The sequence below is a fragment of the Lampetra fluviatilis genome, chromosome 62 (genome assembly GCF_964198595.1).
Source record: "Lampetra fluviatilis chromosome 62, kcLamFluv1.1, whole genome shotgun sequence".
In the NCBI taxonomy this organism is placed as follows: Eukaryota; Metazoa; Chordata; class Hyperoartia; order Petromyzontiformes; family Petromyzontidae; genus Lampetra; species Lampetra fluviatilis.
In genome coordinates this window covers 4,318,644-4,341,011 of record NC_136336.1, presented here as the reverse complement: position 1 = coordinate 4,341,011, position 22,368 = coordinate 4,318,644, and the positions used below count along the sequence as shown (strand labels likewise).

The following is a 22,368-nucleotide window of genomic DNA, read 5'->3' as shown; positions in this document are numbered from 1 at the left end:
GACGCTGAGCAACGACTACAATTTCACAATCAGGCGGTCAAGCCAGACAATCGCGTCAGCAGCAGTGGAGTGAGGGGGGGGGGAGATAGATGGGGTGACAGAGAGGAGGAGGAGACGTTGTAAAAGGAGAACCACACACACAGGCTGTACGAGCGAGTCCTGCCAGTGAGCACCTATGAAGGTCGGCATGGCACACAAGGTGGTGATGTGGCCAGCACCACGCCCCACACCAGGTATTCACTTGAGACTGAGTCGACCTAGGGGAGACCCAGGGCCGGTTTGGAAAATCGTGTTGGCCACGAGCAGGAATCGAACTCGGGTCGCCGGGTTTGTAGCGTAACGCACTAACCCAGGGGTCGGCAACCTACGGCTCCGGAGCCGCATGCGGCTCTTTACGGGCTGCTTCTTGACAATGAGTACGTATGTACTCAGATGCATTGCGGCTCTTGAAATACTGAATTTTGTACCGAATTGGAAAGAAATGGCTCTTCTTGTTGCTTTGGTTGCCGACCCCTGCACTAACCACTAATCTACGCTCCCCATCCACCCACAGACAACAAAGACACATATCCCCCGTATAGCCTTAACATGCTATTGGAGCAAGTGCTATAAGCGAGCACCTATGAATGCCTGACCAGTACACAAGGGGGTGGGTGGTCAGCACTACACCTCACCGCCTTTGTCTCCCCATGTTTACACACGACATCAGGTACTCATTTGAGGATGAGTCGACCCAGACACACACACGCGCATACACAAGCACAAATACAGACACACACAAGGCATACACGCACACACACACACACGTACACATACTGCGATTCGCTGTCTCCACCGCTGCCCCCACTCCGCTCCGAGTGATCTGCATTCACGTCATGGCACGCACACCGCGCAGCTTCAAGCTGCTCACGTACATTTATTCCACAAAAAAAACTTTCACAACCTTACGGTCGGCTATTCGGCGGCAGTTACCCGAGTAAAAGGGAGGGAGGGAGGGGATTGCAAGCATCCCACATTGTGGTGGAAATCTGAGTTCCTCTGAAGTGGGGCGGGGGGGGGGGCAGAGCACACACACCGAGTGTTTGTGGGGGGGTCTAGGCACGTGCATGTGCGCGTGTTTTATTGCGGACAGCGCGGTGGTGCAGAGGTTTGCGCATTGTGCTACAAACCCGGCAAAGCCGAGTTCAATTCATAGCCACGGCTAACATCAGGCTGGCCAGTGTGCACGAGTCGTCCAAACATCCTCTAGAAAGGGGAGGGGATGTCTAGCTCCGGCCCATCCGCCAGCGGTGGCATGAGCAGGCAATCGCAGGGCTGCACCTGTACCTCTCGCGTGCGTGCGTGCGTGTGCGTGCGTGTGCGTGCGCGGGTGCGGCACCCACGTGTGGAGTGGCGGCGCCCGTGGCGGGCAGTCCCAGCGAGATGTTGGGCAGCGAGGGCGACGTGTAGAGGCTGATCTGAGTGAGGGTGCTGCCATCGCGCGTCAGCATCCGCTCAGGAGACAGCATCGGGTGCTGGTGGCGCAGAGATATGGAGACGGAGGGGGAGAGGGAGAGAGAGGAAAGGGAGAGCGCGAAAGAGAGAGAGCGAGGAGAGAGGGAGAGTCAATGACAAGAGGAAGGTAAAGACAAATAAACCATCAGTGACAATTCGGATCCCACCTGGTGGCGATGAGGGTCAGGATATCACTCGTCTCGCAAGTTAGACGGTTCCCAGTTCAAATCCTGGCCAGAGATCAAACTCAGAATCGCAGGCCTCCAGGACCGATACATTCAAGTAGCAACAGTGGTTATCCTCCCTCGGCTAAACTGGAGGCCTCTCCCCAAGCTGTCGCCATCACCGAGGTCTCGACATGAATTGTAATGGCAGAGAAATGTGTCGGTGCTAAACGGTACTGCGCAAGGATTTTCCCATTGCCGCGAGAGTGATGCCCTGTGCACGAGCAGCGGCTAAAAGCGAGCGTTCTGCGTTAGGGTTAACCTTGTGAGCGTTACGCGTCACGATCCGCCAACACATTTTAAAATGTCTATCATGTTGCCAGATAGAAGGGTAAAAAAACTAATTATCATATTATTTCTTCTGGCAAATGAGGTTCCAATGGTGTAAATGCTTGACCCGAGCTCTCATACTCTGATGGTGCATTGTCTTTGAGTTGTGCGCCTATTGGCGTCATCTGGTCCAACCCATGTGAGACTAGGCTCTAAGGAAAGCTGTCTCGGGTGTGGACCAATCAACTTCAAGGACAGTGCATACATTATCAGAGTTGTGTTTTTTTTGTTGCATTCCGACCGCAGGTATTGTGGTCTATGCAAACATGACTCCTTGTAAAAAAAAAAAGGTGTCAGTTTCGTTGCCAGATAGAAGGGTAAAAAAACAATAATCAATGTCTATCCCGTCGCAGTTTGTTACTTGTCGATTACATTAATTCGTGTGTTACTCACCAGGTGACGATAACACGCCACTGTTGATGCTTTGCGCACAACACACAACAAAGATCCCCTGCAAAGCTTTTCAAGACTGTTGGGGAAAGCGAGCGGCCACGAAGGCTGGCACGGCACAAAACGGTGTGGGTTGCGGCCAGCACTATCCCCAGCCGCCTTGGTCTCCCCAGTGGCAATGGTCACAAATCACAACATCCTAGGAGAGGCCCCAGGACTGGTTCAGATATCTCACACAACTGACATTAGCTATAGCAGAGAATCGAACTTGGGCCACTGGGCCGGACTAACCACCCACACATGCCCGCTCATGGTGTGCCACATGGCTACGTGTGTAGGTATGGGCAGGGCCGCTACCTCGGCATGCATGTTGGGGATGGAGCCCATGGTGCCGTTCTCGTTCGTGATGTTGTTGGAGCTGTTGTTGGGGGAGCTGGGCCCTGAGCCCGGCGCACTGTTGCACACCGTGGGGCCTGCACGCACACGCACAAAGACAAAGGTCCCCATATAGACATGCAGACTGTTGGGGGCAAGTGCTGTTACCTGGCAAACTGCTAAGGCCAGCAAGGCGCTCGATGGGGTGGTGTGACGAGAATCATGCCCGGCCGCCTTTGTTTCCCCAGTGCTGATGTGTGCTGGATACACTGCACCAGACACTCGTGTTAAGGCTGAGTTATCAACATGTTTAAGTGCTGTTCGCGAGCACCTATGAAGTCCGCCGATGTCTCCCTCGTGGCGATGTTGACACATCGCTCTCGATACTCATTTGAGACTGATTCGGCCTAGGGGAGGCCGAGGACTGGTTCAGATAAGTCACTGCTGTTGACTGTGAGCGGGAATCTACGTGCTAACCACCGCACTACCGTTTACCCACCCGCACACACAAAATACAAAGATCCCCCGTATAGCCTTAGCGGACTGTAGGGGCAAGTGCTGTTAGCGTGCACCTATAAAGGCCAGAACGGCACACGAGGGGGTGGGTTGACAGCACCACGCCCAGCCGCCTTTGTCTCCCTAGTGCCGATGTTTTTACACACCGCACCAGGTACTCATTTGAAGCTGAGCCAAATCTGGGGGAGGCCCAGGACCGATTCAGATAATCGTCACTGAAACACTCATGCACACTCGCACACACAGACACATACGCGCAAACACATGCACCACAACACCCGCCATTCGCCACTAGGTGGCGGTGACGTCACCGCGGCACTTGTGCCAGGCCATGTGCACTTTAACACATGCACGCACACACTCGCGCGCACCTGTGACGTCCATGGGCCTCTTCTTGAGCGTGGTGACGACGGTGCCGTCCTTGCGCCGCAGCAGGGGGCTGCTCCGCCTCTCCGCCACCTTCTGCTTGAGTCGGCAGCGCAGCTTGAGGTTCGGCTCGGACGCTGTGCACCATCGCGGAGGGGTGGGAGGGTGGGGCAGGGCGGGGCAGGGTGGGGGGGGGCACACCAACAACACACGAGAGAGCGTGAGCCTGGATGTGAACCCAGGTCTCGATAGTCCGGTGGCATCTCCGCTGACCGCCCGTTTCATTTAGCTGAAACAGAAGATGTGCTGCTCTGCCTGGGCTCCCGGTGGCATTATGGGTGCCATATCATTATTTACGAGCAGCAGCGAAAGTATATCCACCACGTGTAGGACTAGCTATCGAACTCGGGTCACTGGGCCAGACTAACCACCCACACATGCCCGAGCACTGTGGTCCACATGGCTAAATGTGTAGGTGTGGGCAGGGCCGTCTATTCGGCACACGTAATTATTTCGAAACGTCTGACTTCCTGTCCCAGGCGCGTTGTCTAAACGTGGGCGTGGATCGCTGACCAGGGGGAGGCCGCGGGTGGGGGGCCCGGGGAGACTAGCGGCTCTCTGGCAGGCGGCAGAGCGAGCGCTGCCACACACGTGGGCGCGAGAACAGCAGCGTAGGGGGAAGAAAAAATAGATAAAAATAAATGTTTATTTGCGAGCAAGGCGCACGCAGCGCCAGATGTATTTATTGACGAAACGGCGTCGCCTTGGCGTCGTGCTGCGTCGTTGACGGGGTGGGAGGGGGGGAAGACGTCAGCAAGTTTTGAACCAAAATAAAAAAAAAGTATGAAACCCAAGAGACGGCACGAGCCTGGAGCACACAGTCGTGAGTGCGGTGCACCCGAAAACGTGTTTCCCTTTAAATGAAAAGTGCAGTCCAGAAATGATTTACTCAAGCCACTGCTGGCGGAAGGGACTCTGGACAGTCCCTCTCTCTCTCGAGGATACTGGCCTACTCTCTCGATGAAGGACTTACATTTGTGGAAGAGACGGGAGTTACCCACACTTTACTCCACCTGACCCATCAACTGACTGGAGCGGAGTACCCCTTTATACTGTTGGACAAACAAAGACGGGGGCGCATTGCTGAGCGATCGATTGTGCAACCTCTCGATCGGAAGCCCAGCAGTTGCCAAGTATTAACAACCAAGAGGGTCATCCTTGAGCCTAAACTAACGAAAGGAAGGTCTCAATTTTAATTATTCGGCCACGGCCGACATGGCTTTCGAAGCGTTGCCGCCGCTGTGGGCCGACCGCCGGGTCTCACCGGTTTTTCTCAGCGGGAAGTCGTCCTTGGACTCGTAGTTGCCGATGTCGGGGTGCTGGCACAGCTGGGTGACGCCGCCCGGCCGCGAGCTGTTCTCAAAAGAACCGTGCTGTGCCACGCTGTCGGCAAAAGACACGGGGGGGCAGGGGGGCGCGATAGCAACGCGGCGAGTCAGCGGCGGTGCGCGGTGAAGTATGATCAAACAAGCTCCAATGTTTGGGGAGTCCCATCTGACAATGTTTTGACAAAGAGCTGTAAATTATTATTATTATTATTGTTATTACACACCTCCATGCACACACACACACACACAGACACCCCCAAACAAACAATGTCAAAGATCCCCCGTACAGCCTGAACAGACTGTTGGGGCAAGTGCTCTTAGCTAGAAGGCCGGAACGGCACACGAGGGGTGGGTGGCCAGCACCGCGCTCGACCCCCCTTGTCTCCCCAGTGGCGATGACTTCACGCACCGCACCAAGTAATCATTTGAGGCTGAGTCGCCCAGGACCAGCTCAAATAATCGTCACTGGTGTTGTGGTGGCCACGTTAACCGCTGCACTGCCGCTCCACACATACAGACACACGCACGCACACACACACACACACGCACGCACACACACACACATACGCACACACATACACACACACACGCACAAACTCACGCGAGCCACAGGCGCTGGTTGTGCGGCAGCGTGTGGTTGATGGCGCCCGTGCTGGGGGGGATGGTGGGGCCGCGCTGCCGCTTGTTGAGCACAAACTCTTGCAGGCGCTGCTTCACCTCCGAGCTCGCGACGGCGCCTGAGACGCCACACAAAGATAGAGATCCCCCGTATAGCCTTAACAGACTGTAGGAGCAAGTGCCGTTAGAGAGTAGCACCTATGAAGGCTGACACGGCACACGTGGAGGTGGGTGGCAAGCACCACGCCCGATCGCCTTTGACTCCACAGCCACTATTAGGAAGCCACTGGAGCTATGCACTTGTAAATCTAGATTGAAAACTCATTTCTTTAGAACTGCTTTGTGTGTGTGTTAGTTTGTTGTCCTTCCCCCGTACCTTCGATTAGCACAGCTGGCTACGTACGGCGCGAAACAAGTTCAACATACATACAAACAGCACTGATGTTTACACACCACAACAACAGGTACTTGATTTAATGCCAAACCGAACGATGGATGGGGCTCAGAACCGATTCAGGTATCACTCGGCACCAATGTTCGCCGTCACCGGGAATCTAGCCCAGGGTTGCCAGGATCTCAAGGTGCTCCCTCGGAGCTCCGCACTGCCGCTACCACGGCAACACCGCCCCGTCGCTCACACTCACTCTCTTTGCCCTTCTCCTTGTACTTGAGCGCTTGCAGGTGCTGCTCGCGCCGCTGCTTCTCCTGCAGCTCGGCCTCACGCGCCGCTTCCATCTTCCGCTGAGCCTCCAGCATCTCCCTCTGCCGCTTCAGCGCCATCATCTGCTGCTGCTGCTCCGAGGGACCGGGGGAGAGGAGCGGGGGGATGAGGTGGGAGAGGGGAGGGGACGCACGCACACGGGCGCACGTGCGCGCGTACACACGCAAGGGCACACACAAACACACAGACGCACGCACGCGTCAGCGAAGGAGACGGACCGAACAAAAGCTGCAAATCTTTCGAGTGCCGTGCTCTCGGGAAGGGCGCTAGGACCAGGGCCTGCACGGAGCCTGCGCCGTGTCTCCCCTCTTAAGTTTTCCCACGGCAGCGAGACCAGCAGCAGCTGGGCCTAGTGTTCCAGGAGAAGCCTGCTCAGGGTTCCACTCTTGTTAGCGTGTGGCACGCGCGTTCCACACCTTCACCCAAGCGTATTTACACACCGACACCTGATCGGCGGCCCGTGTTCAATGGGCCCTGGGCCGTTCCAGGAGTCAATGTGGGCTGGCTCCGCACCCCCTGCCAGAGCGCGTGGCAATGCGGCATTAGCCGGGGAGTGGCGGGCAGTGACACAGCTAAGAGGGGTGGGTGGATGAAGCAGGGATGCCACGGTGGCGAAATGTTAACTATCACGCCTGCTATGTAGCAGGAGGTCGTGGGTTAGATTCCGACCCTGATGCCTGCTGTATATTTGGAGTTTACGTGTCTCTCTCCGCGTGGTCACCCGGATTTTTCTCCGTGTCCTCCCGTTTTTCCCTCCACATTTAGAATCGACATCACACGTTTAGAGGATTTGGCTACTGCTATAAATATCCACACAACGATCCACTTTGTTGAGCTGTCACTTGTAATGGCCAGGTCGCTTCTGAAAAAAAGCTACGCAACTCAGTGGGACCTAACACATGGAAAATAAAAAAAAAGATAAATAATTTTCTGGGTGAAACCTGCTGAAAAAAAGAAAGGAGACGCCTGTGTGAGGAAGTTCAGCGCGGGACCATACTGGACAGCTCATCGGATTCCTTCAGGATGAATCAAGATTCCGAGCGGGTGGGTGGGGGGGGGGGACAGAGGCACTCTCACCCTGGCGCCCACCTTGATGTGCTCCTGCAGCTGCGCCTCGTGCTGCCGCGCAAGTTGCTCCTGCCGCTTGTGGAACTCGGCGTGCAGCAGCTGCTTCTGGATCTGCTGCTGCTGCTTGAGCGCCTGCAGTTCGTGCTGCAGGTCCTGCTCGTGCGGGAGGCCACCCGGGGTCGCTGGCTGTGCCTGCTGCTGCTGCTGCTGCTGGGGTGGCGAAGATGCCGCCGAGGAGGGCAGCTCGGCACCGATGATGACGATGGCGCCGCCACCGCTACCGCCCATCCCGGTTTCGCCGCTGCTGCCCCCCGCGGAGGCGAGGACCCCCCCGACGCCCGGCATGGAGGAGAGGGCGCGGAGGCCGAGGTTGGGTTGCGTGGACAGGGACTGGCTCACCTCCACTGCGCACGCGGAGACAGCAACACCAAAGATTTCGCATCCCGTTTAGACTCGTGAATCGCCAGGGCAAAGCGCTGTTTGCGAGCGCTCGTTAAGATGACGCGGTAGTGCAGGCCAGCGGCTAAGCACGACCACCTTCGTCTCCCCGGTGCTGAAATGTATACACCGCGTCAAGTGCTAGTTTGAAGCCGAGTCAATTGAGGAGAGGCCCCAGGGAAAGTTCGGGTACCATTAGCCACGTTTGCCACGGCTGGGAATCGAACTCCAAACACATACACACACGTATGTGCACACGTGTGCACGCGTACAACATACCGTTTTTTCCCCACCGCCAACCCACACGCAGTTGCGGCAATTGTCTATCAACATACAGGACGAACACACATTAAAAACAAAAGACCTCCCCACCCCCGCTACTGTAAACCTCATTCATTCACTAGAAAATAGATTTTTGTGAGACGAATTCTTCAGCGGTCATGCCCCATCGCACACCCGGGCGTCGCGTTAAGATAAATACACATGAGACGAAGAGAGAAAGCCGATTCGGAGCACGCAACACGTCCGACGGGCAGTGACGCACACGCGCGCCCGTCCACGCGCATGCAAGCGCTTACACACGCCCGCCCGCGTTCTTATAAAAAGACAAAAACGATGAAAGCCCCGGAAGGAAGGGCGGGAACGCGGAGCGTGTGAAGGTTCATCCTCCAGAGCAGGAATCCGAAACGTTGCACAACGCTGAAAAACACGCGCATTTGTTGCGACGGGGGGTCACGAGCAGAGAACATGTATCCGGTGGGGCGCCACGGTGGCTAGGAGATATTAACTACCTCGCCTGGTCTACAGGAGGTCATGGGTTCCATCCCGACCCTGACGCCTGCTGTATATTTGGAGTTTGCGGTATCTCTCTCTCTCATCATCATCACGGTGGCTAGGAGATGTTAACTACCTCGCATGGTATACATGAGGTAGTGGGTTTGATCCCGACTCCGACGCCTGCTGTATATTTAGAGTTTGTGTGTCTCTGTCCCCGTGGTCGCATGGCTTTTTCTCCGGGTCCTCAGGTTTTTCCCACCACATTTAGAATCGACATCGCGCATTTAGAATATTTGGCTGCTATACAATTCTACACGATAGGCCAACAACAACAAGTTTGCCTATCATTCGTGATGGCCCAGTTGCATCTGAAAAAGAGCCCCATAGCTCAGTTAGTCATTACCTGGTGAAATAAATTGAGTTAAAGAATTTACTCGTTTGCTGACGGACAAGACTAGCGAAGTTACGACAGCCGAGGGAGGCACCGGGCTGAGGGGTGCAACGTGAACCCCTGGCCAGCCGAGTCTTCATCTAGCAGCGGATAATGAGAACCCCAAGTACCCTGGCAGTAAAAAAAGAAAGTGCTCCCGCAATGTGTGGTGGTCATGCTCAATGTCGGTCCTGAATCTGTCGTGGAATGTCCACGTTCCTATGGCAGAGACCACTTATGTCTCTTAACACAACGATCGCTTTTAAACTCGCACCAAAGGCGGCAGCTTTTCGTGACAGTGCCAATTTCACTGACTGACCAGGGGGGAGCCTAGGTGTTGAATTGGGGATAATGATGATGATGACGACAAAGATAACGACGGCAATGGTAATATCCTGGAGATGATCATGACGATGAGAATGCAGAGTTGACCCCGGCTGGGACGTGAGCCCGCACGTTCGCAACTGGCAGGCCGCGCTGCATCCTGGCCAGAAGGACTGATGATGACATGCCCTACTTTTAAAGCGTGAGTCATGGGTGCGGACGACGAGTGTTTACTTCGTTAATTTGACCGTTGCAGTTCCTAGGCCCGGGTGCTGCTTACAAATTCTGTTCAGGCGCCTCTGCAGGTGTTTTTTTTTTTAAAGCCTGCATGCTGCCTGCACGCTGCCTGCACGCAGTTGAAGGGGGTGGGAGGCACTCGCTCAGCATTCTCTCGGCGTGCGTGTTCGTGCACGCGTCGCGCCCCTTGCTGCAGTGCACGACGCACCGGGGCTTTTGCTTATTTTCTTTTTTTGTCTCTCCCCCCACCCCAACCCACGCCCCCGACGTTGACCCGATCGTTTGTCCTGGCGGCGTCACGTGGCCACGGGACGGCAGGATCCGTTCGGATCTCTCGCACAGCAGCGCGGACTCTTCCTGCGGAAGTGGACGCTGCAGAGCTACCTCCGACATCCCTTCAAGTCGCCTCTGGTTCGCACTGTGGGGGGACGGCACTTTCCTACCCTCCTGACCACAGAGAGTAATGATTGCCTTCGTGACATTCACAAAATGAATACGTATGAATGCAGAGCTTCTGTCGCACCGTACGTTGCAGGGGAAGGACAACAAACTAATTACAAAAAGCAGATATAAAAAAAGTGAGTTTTCAATCTACATTTAAAAGTGCACAACTCCAGTGGCTTCCTAATATCGGAAGGAAGAGTGTTCCAGATATGTAAATTCTCAGAGATTAAATATAGCCCAGAGCGGTTATCGGAAGACCATCAACTCACTACACTAGAGAGAACCCAGTCACATCAGAGGCAGTGGCAGAAACCGGTGTTCGAACCCAGGATTCTAAGCTGGCTTGGCACGATGACCCCTGTGCCATGAGGCCATGTCCTACACGATGTACCGGCACCACTGCTGCAGCCTATGAGCCACGTACTCTTGTCCCTCTGGGTCCATGAATGTGGCGTTTATTGACGATAATAACCCACTCAAATAATTGGGACCAATTACAGAGAAATTACACATTCGTGAACTCCTCTACATGTCTCCCACCAATCTGAATGCTCGCATTAAATCTCTGAACGCTTTCCTCCTACGCAAGGCATCACTTTCGCAGCAAATAGGTTGGCTCCGATACGCACGGTTGGCTATGCGCGGTGCGAAAGAAGTGTAACATACATGCACACAAAGAGGGTAGTTACAAATCTGTGAAGCATCTAAATAGCGATCGCCTTGTGCATTGCGATGATGACTACGATGATGATAACAGTAGCTTTAGGTTTGATATAGCGCCATTCCATGTCCGTGAATTGAACCCGGTTCACAGCGAGTTAAAAGCCATTCACCCTCTACCCCTTCCGGACATCCACAAACAACAAAGATCCCCCGTATAGCCTTAACAGGCTGTTGAGGCAGGAGCTGTAAGTGAGCACCTATGAAGGGCAGCACAATACACAAGGGGGTGGGTGGCCAGCACCACACTCGGCCACCTATATCTCCCCTGTGCTGATGTTTACACACCACTTCAGGTACTCATTTGAGGCCGAGTCAACCTAGGGGAGTCCCAGGACCGGTTCAGATAATTTTCACTGGTGTTGGTGGCCGTGAGCGTGAATCAAACTCGCGTCACCGGGTTTGTAGCGCAGCGTGCAAACCGCTACACTACAACAGCTCCTCACGTACACCCACACACACACGTGTTTCCAAAAAAGCCTGTCATTTAAAACCTGGTATGTGTGCGTGCGTGGAAGCAGTCTCTCGCGATGTTTATTCTCCCCAGATTCCCCCATGTAATGGATGTGACAAGTTCTCAAGTCACAAACACAAAATGAACCCAAGGTGCAAATTGAAACCCCGAAAGAAAGCAAGTTTCTAAAAATACCGAAAAAAACATCATTTTCTGAATTACCAACCCCGCCCTCCACACCCTCCTCCAACTGGGAGCAAGCGCACCGCACAGCTGATTAGCGCCGCGCCACGCCGCGTCGATGGGGCTGTGGGGGTTGTGACGGTGACGGGGGCGTGCTGGTGGCCCGTGGGAGCGTTGACACGCGACACTGAAAGGTGGTGCGCGATTTTCCCGGGAGCAAAAGAATTGGGATTTTTTGTTCTTATTTCGATTGCTATTATCGACATTTTCGATTGCTATTATCGATGATTGCTTTAATCGAGGCTTGTCGATTCACTTGCAAACAAATAATGATTATTCGGTTCAGAATTCATGAACGCGCGTAGTTATCGACAGGTGCCCTCTCTCTCTACACCACGCTTGGGGCATCGTTTTCCTCGCGAGGGTAGAACAGGACTTGCAAACGCCTTTGGTGGGCAACCACACTTACCACCGCACGCATGCGCACCTCATACACAGCCACCCCCCCCCCCACGGGTGTATTTTTCCCATGTAAATGATGAGACAAACAGTTTATCTCCCCCCCCCCCACTGACTTCCCAGGGTTATCTGTCCCCCATCCCATCAACCAGGACGCGTCAGGTACAATGGGGGGGGCCTGGCGGATATTCGCGTGCAGTTGTTTTTTGTTGTTGTTGTCGCTCAACATTCCGCAGCGGCGGGGCCTTTGTCCTTGTGTACAACAAAACTCAAATAAATAAATAAAAGCCCCCCCCGCCTGCCCGACCGATGCATCGCCTCCCGTGTCTAAAACCAGCCCACGTGTCTATCACCCACCCACTACCACAGCCCCCCCCCCGCCTCAACTCCCTGGGCATCTACCCGCCCCCCCCATCTGCTAACATTTACAGAATCTTGTTTTCGTCTAAGCCTTCTACTACACAGGAGCCGAATGACGTCGCGATGGGAGACGCACGGAGAGTTGGGCACCTACCACCCTCACTCCCTCCCTCCCGTCGAAGACGTCAAATTATCTGGGCCGCGACATTTCGCCTCCCATTGCATCGGACTCGATTACATTCCTCGCGCTTTCACTTATTCCATACGCCGTGTGCGCACACACCAACAAATACAACGATCCACCTTTGTATAGCCTTCACGGGCTGTTGGGGCACCTACGAAGGCCGGCACGGCACACGAGGGGGTGGGTGGCCAGAGCCACGCCCGGCCGCCTTTGTCTCCCCAGTGGCGATGTTTACACACCGCACCAGGTACCCGTTTGAGGCTGAGTCGATCTAGCGGAGACCCAGGACCGGTTCAGATAGATGTCACTGGTGTCGGTGGTTGTGAGTGCAAATTGAACTCGGGTCGCCGGGTTCGTAGCGCAGCGTGATAACTGCCACACCACGGCTCCCCACACAATCACGTGCACACACACACACACGAGAGTATTATTACATTTATTTCACCTCCTTTGCCCCGTTAAAGTTTGTATGCAGTCGTGGTTGGTGGTTCAGGGAGCCTTGCATCAAGTGCCCCACCCGCAATGACTGCGATAAAATCTTTGCGACATCAATCCCCCCCCAGTGTGACCTCCTTTGCCCTGGATCCTATCGGATTTTCAAAGCCGTTTAATTTATTTCTTCCCGCACGCACGAGAGCGTGAGTTTGAGTGAGAGCATGAGCAAGAGCGTGAGCGAGAGCGTGAGAGCATGAGAGATAGCATGAGCGAGAGCGTGAGAGCGAGCGAGAGTGTGAGAGATAGCGAGAGCGATAGCGTGCAAGTGAGAAAGTGAGAGTGTGAGTGTGAGCGAGCGTGTGAATGAGAGTTGGCCACTAGGACTTAATCGCGAACACAAGAATCACGGTCGGCTCAATTAAAATTAACATCACCAATTCTCATTTTAATGATGAAGGAGGTACAAAAGAAACTACCAAAAGCCCAACTTTAGCTGCAGCAGAATTAAGATATTACACACGCACTACACAATATGCACGGGTACACACTTTTCCTACATTGGCCTTTCATCCGCTCGCTCATGCCCGCACACTCTCTACAATCTCGAGACAAGTCACGTACGCGCAGCACCATTAAGGAACATAAACACACGACATTTTAACCAAAATGGTAGAAGAGCCCACGGCTAATCATTCGCACATGTTACGAGCGGTAGATGAGAGCCACGATTCACTCACTCACTCGATCACTCCATTCATTCATTAAATCATTCGTTCGTTCGTCTCGATTCTTTTACCAAGAGACACAAACGAGATACCAGCAAGACCCCTTCCAGCGACGTCCTCCACTGGCGGGGTCACGGGGTCGTCACGGGGTCGTCACGGAGGCAACGGCCAGGTTAGGCACTCATCATCGCGCCGCGTGCGTCACCGCCGCACGCAGCTGCGAACGCCGCTGGTTCCCCGCGTCCACCTCACAACAGCAGGAAGGGGAGCCAGGACTGCGATTCGCAACCTCGGATCCCATCCTCAAGCTCAACAGTTTGGCCTTCCGCTTGCTCGTTGACCACCTCTTGTTGGCATGTCCTACAGCAAGATACGGCAGAGGTCACAACCGGGTACCCGATACCCGTACCCTACCCGATACCCGGCTACCCGTACCCGGCCGGGTACGGGTACGGGTAGCCGTTTGCGACCCTGGTGCGGCCGGGTACGGGTAGGCCATGAGTCACTGGTGAGCAACCGTTTGTCACTCATTTCGGGTAGGGTACGGGTAGGGAACGGGTACTCGTACCCGGCCGGGTATGGGTACGGGTACGGGTAGGGAACGGGTACCCGTACCCGGCCAGGTACGGGTACCCATTTGCGACCCTGGTGCGGCCGGGTACGGGTACGGGTAAGGAATAAAAACACGTTTGCGACCTCTGCAGGCGGGTGGGCGGCTGTGACGGCTTCCGCGGCGCGGTGAGAAAAACGCTCCTCCTCGCCGTTTACACGGCTACGCAAAGTGTGACGGCGCAAGCGGCGCACGCGTCGGCTGGTGGGACACGAGAGAAGAAGAAGGTAGAGAAGAGAAATCGACATCGCCAGCCGTGGTCTATCCACTGCTGGATGAGGTCCTCCTCCGAGCCGTCGCCATCTCTCACCGCCTCGCGACGCTAACAACAATCCAGCTGGCTCCTGCGCACGAGAGCTGATCTCATCGTGCCATCTGCATATCGTTAAATCATAAATACACTACTATGATTATGGGAGTATTGGGAGTATTGTATTATTTGAAGAAAAATGTTTTAAAGATAAATACTACACGAAAATAATTAGCTGCAGCTGTGCTTGTGTTTGCAAGCCTTGCGTTGCCACGGTTTCTCCAGACCAAAACGACTCATTTTAGACCCTGATGATTCCGTGACTTGCCCAGGATGAGAGTAACCACTGAAGATCCCTACGATTCAGCGACTTGCCCAAGATGAGAGTAACGACTCAGCGACGTGCAGGGACTCGCGGGGTTAGCTGGAGGAGAGGGCCTTGTGGCTCGTGGAGTCGCGCGTTCGCTCCTTTTACAAAGCGATGATAAAAAAAAAACATTGTGCAAAAGAATCAACGCACCACCCTTCGCCGCCGAGGAGAAAAAAAAAACACAACGAACAACTAACAAGCCCCCCTGCTTGCTACACGGATTGCGGCACGCCGAATTACCGCAGGGCAACGCGGCTTCCACCACATTTTCCAGTACGGTCGGGGGGGTTTTTCTCTCTCCCTTCTAACCATGAAAACTCCAGCCACACACCGGCGTCTACATGAAACAAAACAAACGGAAAGTTTGCCACCGAATAATAATGTAGCCCTGTAGCCCAGTGAGACGCAAGCGGTAGGGCACACAGGGCCACGTGTTTCACAAGGCTAATGTCGCTGTGTCTATCGCTACGCACAGGCGCGCACACAGCGACATGAGAAGAAGCCGGACACGCGCACACACACACACAGCAACACAACGAGAAGACACACACACACACAGCAACACAAATCGTTTTAGCCGTCTGCTGGGTATGTGCTCATGCATCATTACATCGATAAAATGTTAAACATAACAATTTAAATCACGAACATCTTCTGCGAAATAAATGATAATTATCATTTATTTTAATGAAAATTACCATAATTATAATAATATAACGGTAGTGGCACAAGTAGAGCGTTCACAGCGCTGCACTTTTATCTTTATCTCGACGTGCAGACTAAACTATTAACAACGATTAAACTTTTATTTATTTTACCAGGTAAGGCCCACTGAGCTCTATCGTTCTTTGTCAGAAGCGACCTGGCCGTCACAAATGACATCTTAAACGAGGTGGCTGATCACGTGGAAATGTACAGCAGCCAAATATTAAAAACACACGTCGATTCTAAATGTGGAGGGGAAAAAAGCAGATGACCCGGGAAAAAATCCACGCGCACACAGGGGGAGAGAAAGAGAGATGCAAACTCCAAATATACAACAGGCGTCAGGTTCAGGATTTAACCCACGACCTCCTGCATACCAGGCGAGGGAGATGACATCTCAGAGCCACCGTGGAACCGTTGTTGTGCCATGTTGGGGAGGATTCAATGGGGCCGTGGAATCAGTGACCAGGCTGAAGAACCAGCAAACTCGCTACGCTTGAGAACTCCGATCTAAATCACGGGGCCGCTGAAACCCGGAATTCGAGCCCCAGCATATCACCCGGTGTCGGCTCGGCTCTCCCGAGCCTCCGCCCGACACGGTTTTTGTTGTTGTTTTTAAAACAGCGTCGGCACCCCCCCAACCTCCCCGCTCGCTGTAAATGTCTCTACCCAGCGTTCCCCTCGTCGCCCCCGCTGAGCTGCGGTTTGTTTCAACACTCGCCGGGGGGGGGGGGGCGGGTGACGCGGCGCACCGTAAACGGACGCCAATTACTCGGGATTAGGGTCACACGTCTTTACACAACGCCATCTACGGAGCGCGCCCTGCCGCCGCATCTCCACCGCCACGGCCATATTGAGCGCGCCGCCAGCGACGTGATTAACGCCGCTTTATTTAGGCAGCCGGGCAGAGGAGGAGGAGGCTGGGGGGGTCGCCGTTACCGCGATTAAGTCGTAACGTCGCGTTGTTCAACGCCGAGCGTTTGGCGCGTGCCAAAGAACACCACGACGAGATGGTTGAAGGCGCAGCAGCGGCAGCAGCAGCAATTGCTCGCTCACACGACTTGCTAGCAGAAGGCCCTTTTGGAGGGTGGATTTTGGCCTACTCTTTCCGTGCTGGCGAGATGTCTCAGAGGAGGTTTGGAGCAGGCACACTTTACCCCACCACACGTGCCCTGTCCATCGACTAACCACGTTGCTGGGTGAACAGAGGTGGTGCGGGGAGGGAGGGATGGTGGGATTTAAGAAACTTGCCTAATTGTATCAACTACCACGCCGGGAGATGGGACCACAGGATTCAAAGTCCAGAGCGTTCTCCATTGCACCACGATGGCATCCCGTACAGAGGCCGAAGTTGGATGATAATACGGGGCCCTATCTTTTGATGAGAGAACAAATGCAAGTTGCAGCGGTCACAAGAGACTGCGTGCCGTTTGTTGTCCTTCCCCCGCACCTCCGATTAGCATGGTTGGTCAACATAGGTACGAGAATAAAGTTAAGTGGGCTTGGACGGGACGTGTCACGGGAAGGCCGATGGGCCGGTGGGTCGAGACTAATGATGGACTGGCGGACAAACAAGCAGGATAACAAAAACTAACCTTTTGATTTTACCAGGTAAGGCCCACTGAGCTATGCAGACATTTTCCAAAAGCGACCTGGCTATCACAAATGAAAGCTCAACGAAGTGGCTTATCGAGTGGAAATTTAAAGCAGCCAAATATTCTCTGTGCATGTTTCTAAATGTGGAGGGAAAACCCCAAAGGACTTGGATAAAAATCCACGCAACCACAGGGAGAACACACACACACTCACTCCTGGGATCGAACCCACGACCTGCTGCATACCAGGCGAGGTAGTTAACATCGTGGCACCCCAAGGAGATGACGCGCCCTAAAGGATGCCCACTGTGGAAACGAAGCGATCGTATCAGCTCTCGTGAAGCTGCCAGATGGATTTGCTGCATCTCATGATCATGAGAAATAATTGCCTCGTACAATTTTCAGCCGGTTGGATACGTTCATTGGTGAAGCATTAGTAAAAAATGTACACGCAAGTTTTCGCCACACTACATCATGATTCACGATTGATGTTTGGGTCAGGTGGAGGAGGGTGTACAACACACAGTGGTAATTTACTCACGCGATATGACCCAAAAATCTGTTACGAATAACAAAATGTGCGGTAACTGTACAAGATTGCCCAAAATATATAAAAACACACATGGTATTAATAGTATATATAGTATATTGATTTTTTTTCATTGAAGAGCATTGTATATTTTTATGTGTATGAGTATGATGATGGCGCTTTGAGTAGCAGGTTTGACTTGACTAAAAGTAATAATACTGTCCCTCAAGATAATAGTAACAGTACGTGGCCACCTTGGATTTACCCAGCATGCTGTGCACTCTATGAACACCTGTGCAATAAAAATTTCATTCCCTCTCGCGACCAACACTTGGCTATGTTCACATTCAGAATTGCACGTTCGAGTGCCTAAAACGTGCAAGTTAACACATTCACCCACTCATAATGACATCAGCATAATCATCATCACCAAAGATCCCCCATATAGCCTGAACAGACTGTTGGGGCAAGTGCTGTTGGCGAGCACCTGTGAAGGCCGGCACGGTACACGAGTTGGTGGATGGCAAGCACCACGCCCAGCCGCCTTTGTCTCCCCAGTGGTAATATTTACACACCGCACCAGGTACTCATGAGTCGACCTTGGGGAGGCCCAGGACCGATTCAGATAATCGTCACCGGTATTGGCCATGAGCAGGAATCCAACTCGGGTCGCCAAATTCATAGCGCAGAGCGCTAGCCTTCACAATAACCGCCCCCCCCCCACATCGCCATCACCACCATCACAACCATCGCTATCGCAACAGTCATACCCGTTACAGTTAAACAACGTATCTGGCGACGCTGCCCACGCAGCGGCGGACACGAGCACAAGTAAATAAAACAAAAACCTCAAACGCATTCGTCAATATAAGACCGGTGTGGCCTCAATAGGAAACGTACACAACAGTTGACATTCCTGGCAAATGGCCCTTCATCACAGCACACACAGAGTGAGCGGAGAGATTAGGGTGTCAACTTCCGCTCAGCAAAGCACGTTTGTTAAAATCGCCAAGGACCAATTTCATCGCGATGGGCTCCGGGTCTGGTTGCGCATGCAGCAATTGATCACACGGCATTAATCGCGTCGGTTTTACGTTTCGTCGTCTTCAGACGGAATTACATTCACGCGCGGGTTTATATTCCCGAATGTCGAGAGCTCGTTTAAAAAAACAAAAACAACCACGTTGCCGTTATATACTGGGTTCCAAAAAATAAGAAGAAAGCAAACGGCGACGAATCAAAGCCTGCGCTAGAACAACAACTAAAAAAAGGGGCAAATTTATAAAGAGTAGGGAATGGCCCAAAAGACGGTGGCGTTCAGGGACATTGGCCTGAAAATGAAGGCACGGCGGTCGCAAGCCCCAGATGGAGAGAACAGGGCCGACCCAAATCGGGCAGAAAAACCCGACGTCCAAAAAACATTCCCGTCCAACGTTGAGCGGCAGCGAGAGCAAACAAAAACGCTCGGCAATGAAATCCACGGATCGAGAGTAGAGCTGCCCCGCTTATCCGAGGCCCTATCATCGCCCGCGACTTCTCATATCCACGGCGACCCCAAATCAATGCACGGAAATTGGGCGCATTTATCTGCGAGTCTTCCTAGAATATGCGCTTTTTTAGCTGCGGGCAGGTGGGAAAGGGGAGTGGGGGTTGATGATTCGTTCTATATAATCTGTTTACCCGTGGGAAACCGTGTGCGGATATCGGGAGCATAGATGATTACGTACGGTGCGAAAAATGTTCAACACACGAACATACACCGCACCTCTGATCAGTAGGGTTGGCTACGTACGGTGCGAAAAAAGTTCAACACGTACATACACCGCACCTCCGATCAGCACGGTTAGCTACGTATGGTGCGAAAAAAGTTCAACACACGTACACACACCGCACCTCCGATTAACACGGTTGGCTACGTACGGTGCGAAAAAAGTTCAACGTGCGTACAACATACACGCATAATCGGTGGCATTCATCCACAGGAGCGCGAGGCCTCGCACATCTGCCGGGACTAAATCTGTACAGAGCAAGTGTGAGCAAGCGTTGTAAACGAGGCCAGGCTATAAGCGGGAACGAGTGCACGCGCAAGCGCACGTGCGTACGTGCACGTGTGTGTGTGTATGAGACTTCTGTTTAGACGTGCGGACGCGAACACACAATTCCGGCCACTGCATTCATTCAGTCATAATTTAGGCACTGAATTTAATTCAGTACCGCAAGCCAACAGAGGAGCTGTGGCACGGTACCGCTATGAACCCGAGTTCGATTCCTGGCCCACGGCTAACACCAGTGGCGAGCGATATCTGAACCGGTCTAGGACCCCCCCCAACCCCCCTTCTCCAAGTACAGGACAACAATCGATGTTGCTGCTCAACTCTCTGCTGCTAACCACAGAGCCCAGCAGAAGCTGCATCATCATCAGCAGCATCATCATCAGCAGCAGCAGCGGTATCATGTTGTGTGTTTACTGTGCTGTAGCAGTAACTAATTCGCACGTTTCGTTGACGTGACAAACCTTACTAATTGGCTGTGTCGGGTGATGGAACATTAACGACACATCGACACTTAGGCGATCTAACCTAAGAAATCTTTATTATGAGCAGCATCAGCAGCAGCATCAGCCTATCGCAACCCGTTGTGCTGGGTGGTCTACCATCCAAGCACCGTGCAGGACCAAGCTACGCTTAGCTTCCGAGATCGTACGATATCCCGGGTGATTTGGTCACAGGCGCGAGAAATTATCAGGAGACAAAATCAACGGCGGCGCTGTAAAAAATACAAAGTGCTAAAACACACACACACAATGCGTTACATTTTTCGTTCCCCCGAAAGTTGCGACGTACGAAACGTACATGCAACTCAAGAAACGCGAAAGCGTACGTAAATACGCGCAAACTCACAAACGCGACGGCGGACGTATGTACATCCTCAGTTGTACTAACGTACTCACGTCCGCTATCGCGTTGAGCAGGGGTTCAACGCCCGTCGCACCCCATGGCCTCTCTTAAGCTGCTTCCAATCGGCCACCGGCCACCCGCCGGCACAGCGCAGCCACTCAGCTCGGCTCCGACGCGCTCCCTTGAACGTAGCCCGTACGTCGCACGGCGACGAGCCGGGGGCCAACAGAGCGCGGAGAGAAGAGCAAAGCACGAGAGCGAGAGAGAGAGATGTCCTTACTTGTGGTCACCATTACAGGCAAAACTCCGCGTGGCGTGAGGACGGAGTTTTCCCCGAGAATCGGTGGGGGGGTAAGGAAGGTGGAGCCCTCGCGATTTCTCTGCCCCGTCGCCGGCGCTCACCGGGACGGCTCTACCGCTCTGAGCTCGCTGCACCGCCGCGCCAACCCCCTCCTCTGCCTACCGCCGCACGCCCCACGTCGTGGCCCCGCTCCGGATTGTTTTCGTCGTCTCTCTCTCGCGCGCTACGCTCCTCTCCACGCAAGCGCACTACGGCGCTCGCACATAAATGCACGGAGTGCACCCCCGACACAAAAGCCGGGGGGTCATGGCGGGTCACGAAAATGCGTCGTTTCCTCAATCCCTGCCTCCCCTCCCCTCCCTCCCTCGATCCCCCCTCTCCCTCTCCCGTACCGGCTCCACGCTCGCACGTCCCCGCTCACCATTTTCCAACACGCTCGCTGAAAAAAAAATACACGCTTGCTCACGGCGGCAGCTTCTCAATCTCCACTTGCTCCTTAAGGCTCTGCCTCCAACTCCGTCTCCCCCGCCCCCCCCCGGCTCTCCTGGCTACCGGGGACTTGGGCGCGTCGCACCGTCCCCACACCGACTCACCCCGCAGCATCACAGCACGGGCCGCCGGGCCCCACACAAGCAGCCCCCTCGCCGCCAAGGCCCTGACGTTGCCGCTGACGACAGAGTGGGAAGCTTAGCCCTGCCTTCTGACTCAAGAAACAAAAATGTCACCGCATCCGTCACTCGGCGTTTAAATTAATCCTGCAGATTTCCGCTTAGTTTCTTTTTGCTTTTTGACCGCCCCCGTTCGCTCGCCTGCTCCCCCCCCGCCCCCCAAATCTCCATCCTCCTCACTGCCACCTCCCAACCTTCCATTACGACAACGCATGAGTAAACGGGTATTTGTGCGGAGTGAGCTCAACTGTGAAAGGGCACGGCCAATCAGCCTCGGAACACTCGGCATCACTTTATCTCATCACTTTCTAGCGTAACTTTCTTGCTCTCTCGACGCGGTCGTGTAGAATTCCAGACGCGACCCGCGGCCATAGCAAGTTCGTGAACGACGAGGGAATACCGCGGACTTCAAAACCACCGCAGCAAACGACTGTGCCCGTGAAACACAGCGGCGGCGTCCTTCCTTGCGCTACGAGAACATCAGCGGGCACAGAAAGTGCTAAATTATTATCACTATTACCATTAAAAGCCTCATCTCTGCGCGATCAACAACCGCCCCCGCCCCCCCAACCGAGGGAGGGGGGTGCATCGCATAGCCACGCGCGCCTACCACCGCACGCACCGGGCGCAAGGAGCGAGCGCCAACGGATAAACGCCAGACGGCGGTGGCGGAAGGTTGGGGCCGAGGTTCTTGCACCGGGGGCAAGACGAGGCTTGTGCTTGGTCCGCCCCGGCTCACGTCGTCCTCGCAAACGCCCGCGGGCGGATTCCAGAAATTCAGAG

At 54.0% G+C, this 22,368-nt stretch overlaps 1 protein-coding gene across 8 annotated transcripts in view; it reads right to left on the bottom strand.

Annotated features, from left to right (window-relative positions):
- Positions 1-22,368, bottom strand: part of LOC144951377 (histone deacetylase 4-like) — a 262,255-nt gene that overhangs the window by 21,314 nt on the left and 218,573 nt on the right. For 5 of the 8 annotated variants that reach the window (XM_078881609.1, XM_078881610.1, XM_078881611.1 and 2 more), the window contains 7 exons: positions 7,500-7,894; positions 6,346-6,493; positions 5,685-5,820; positions 5,020-5,138; positions 3,701-3,832; positions 2,796-2,911; positions 1,383-1,514 (listed from right to left, as the gene is read on the bottom strand). In XM_078881609.1, coding sequence (XP_078737735.1) covers positions 1,383-1,514; positions 2,796-2,911; positions 3,701-3,832; positions 5,020-5,138; positions 5,685-5,820; positions 6,346-6,493; positions 7,500-7,894 — 1,178 coding nt within the window. Of the gene's footprint in view, positions 1-1,382; positions 1,515-2,795; positions 2,912-3,700; positions 3,833-5,019; positions 5,139-5,684; positions 5,821-6,345; positions 6,494-7,499; positions 7,895-21,338; positions 21,393-21,510; positions 21,591-22,368 lie in introns of those variants that run through there. The other 3 variants (XM_078881614.1, XM_078881615.1, XM_078881608.1) reach the window with 3 other exon arrangements.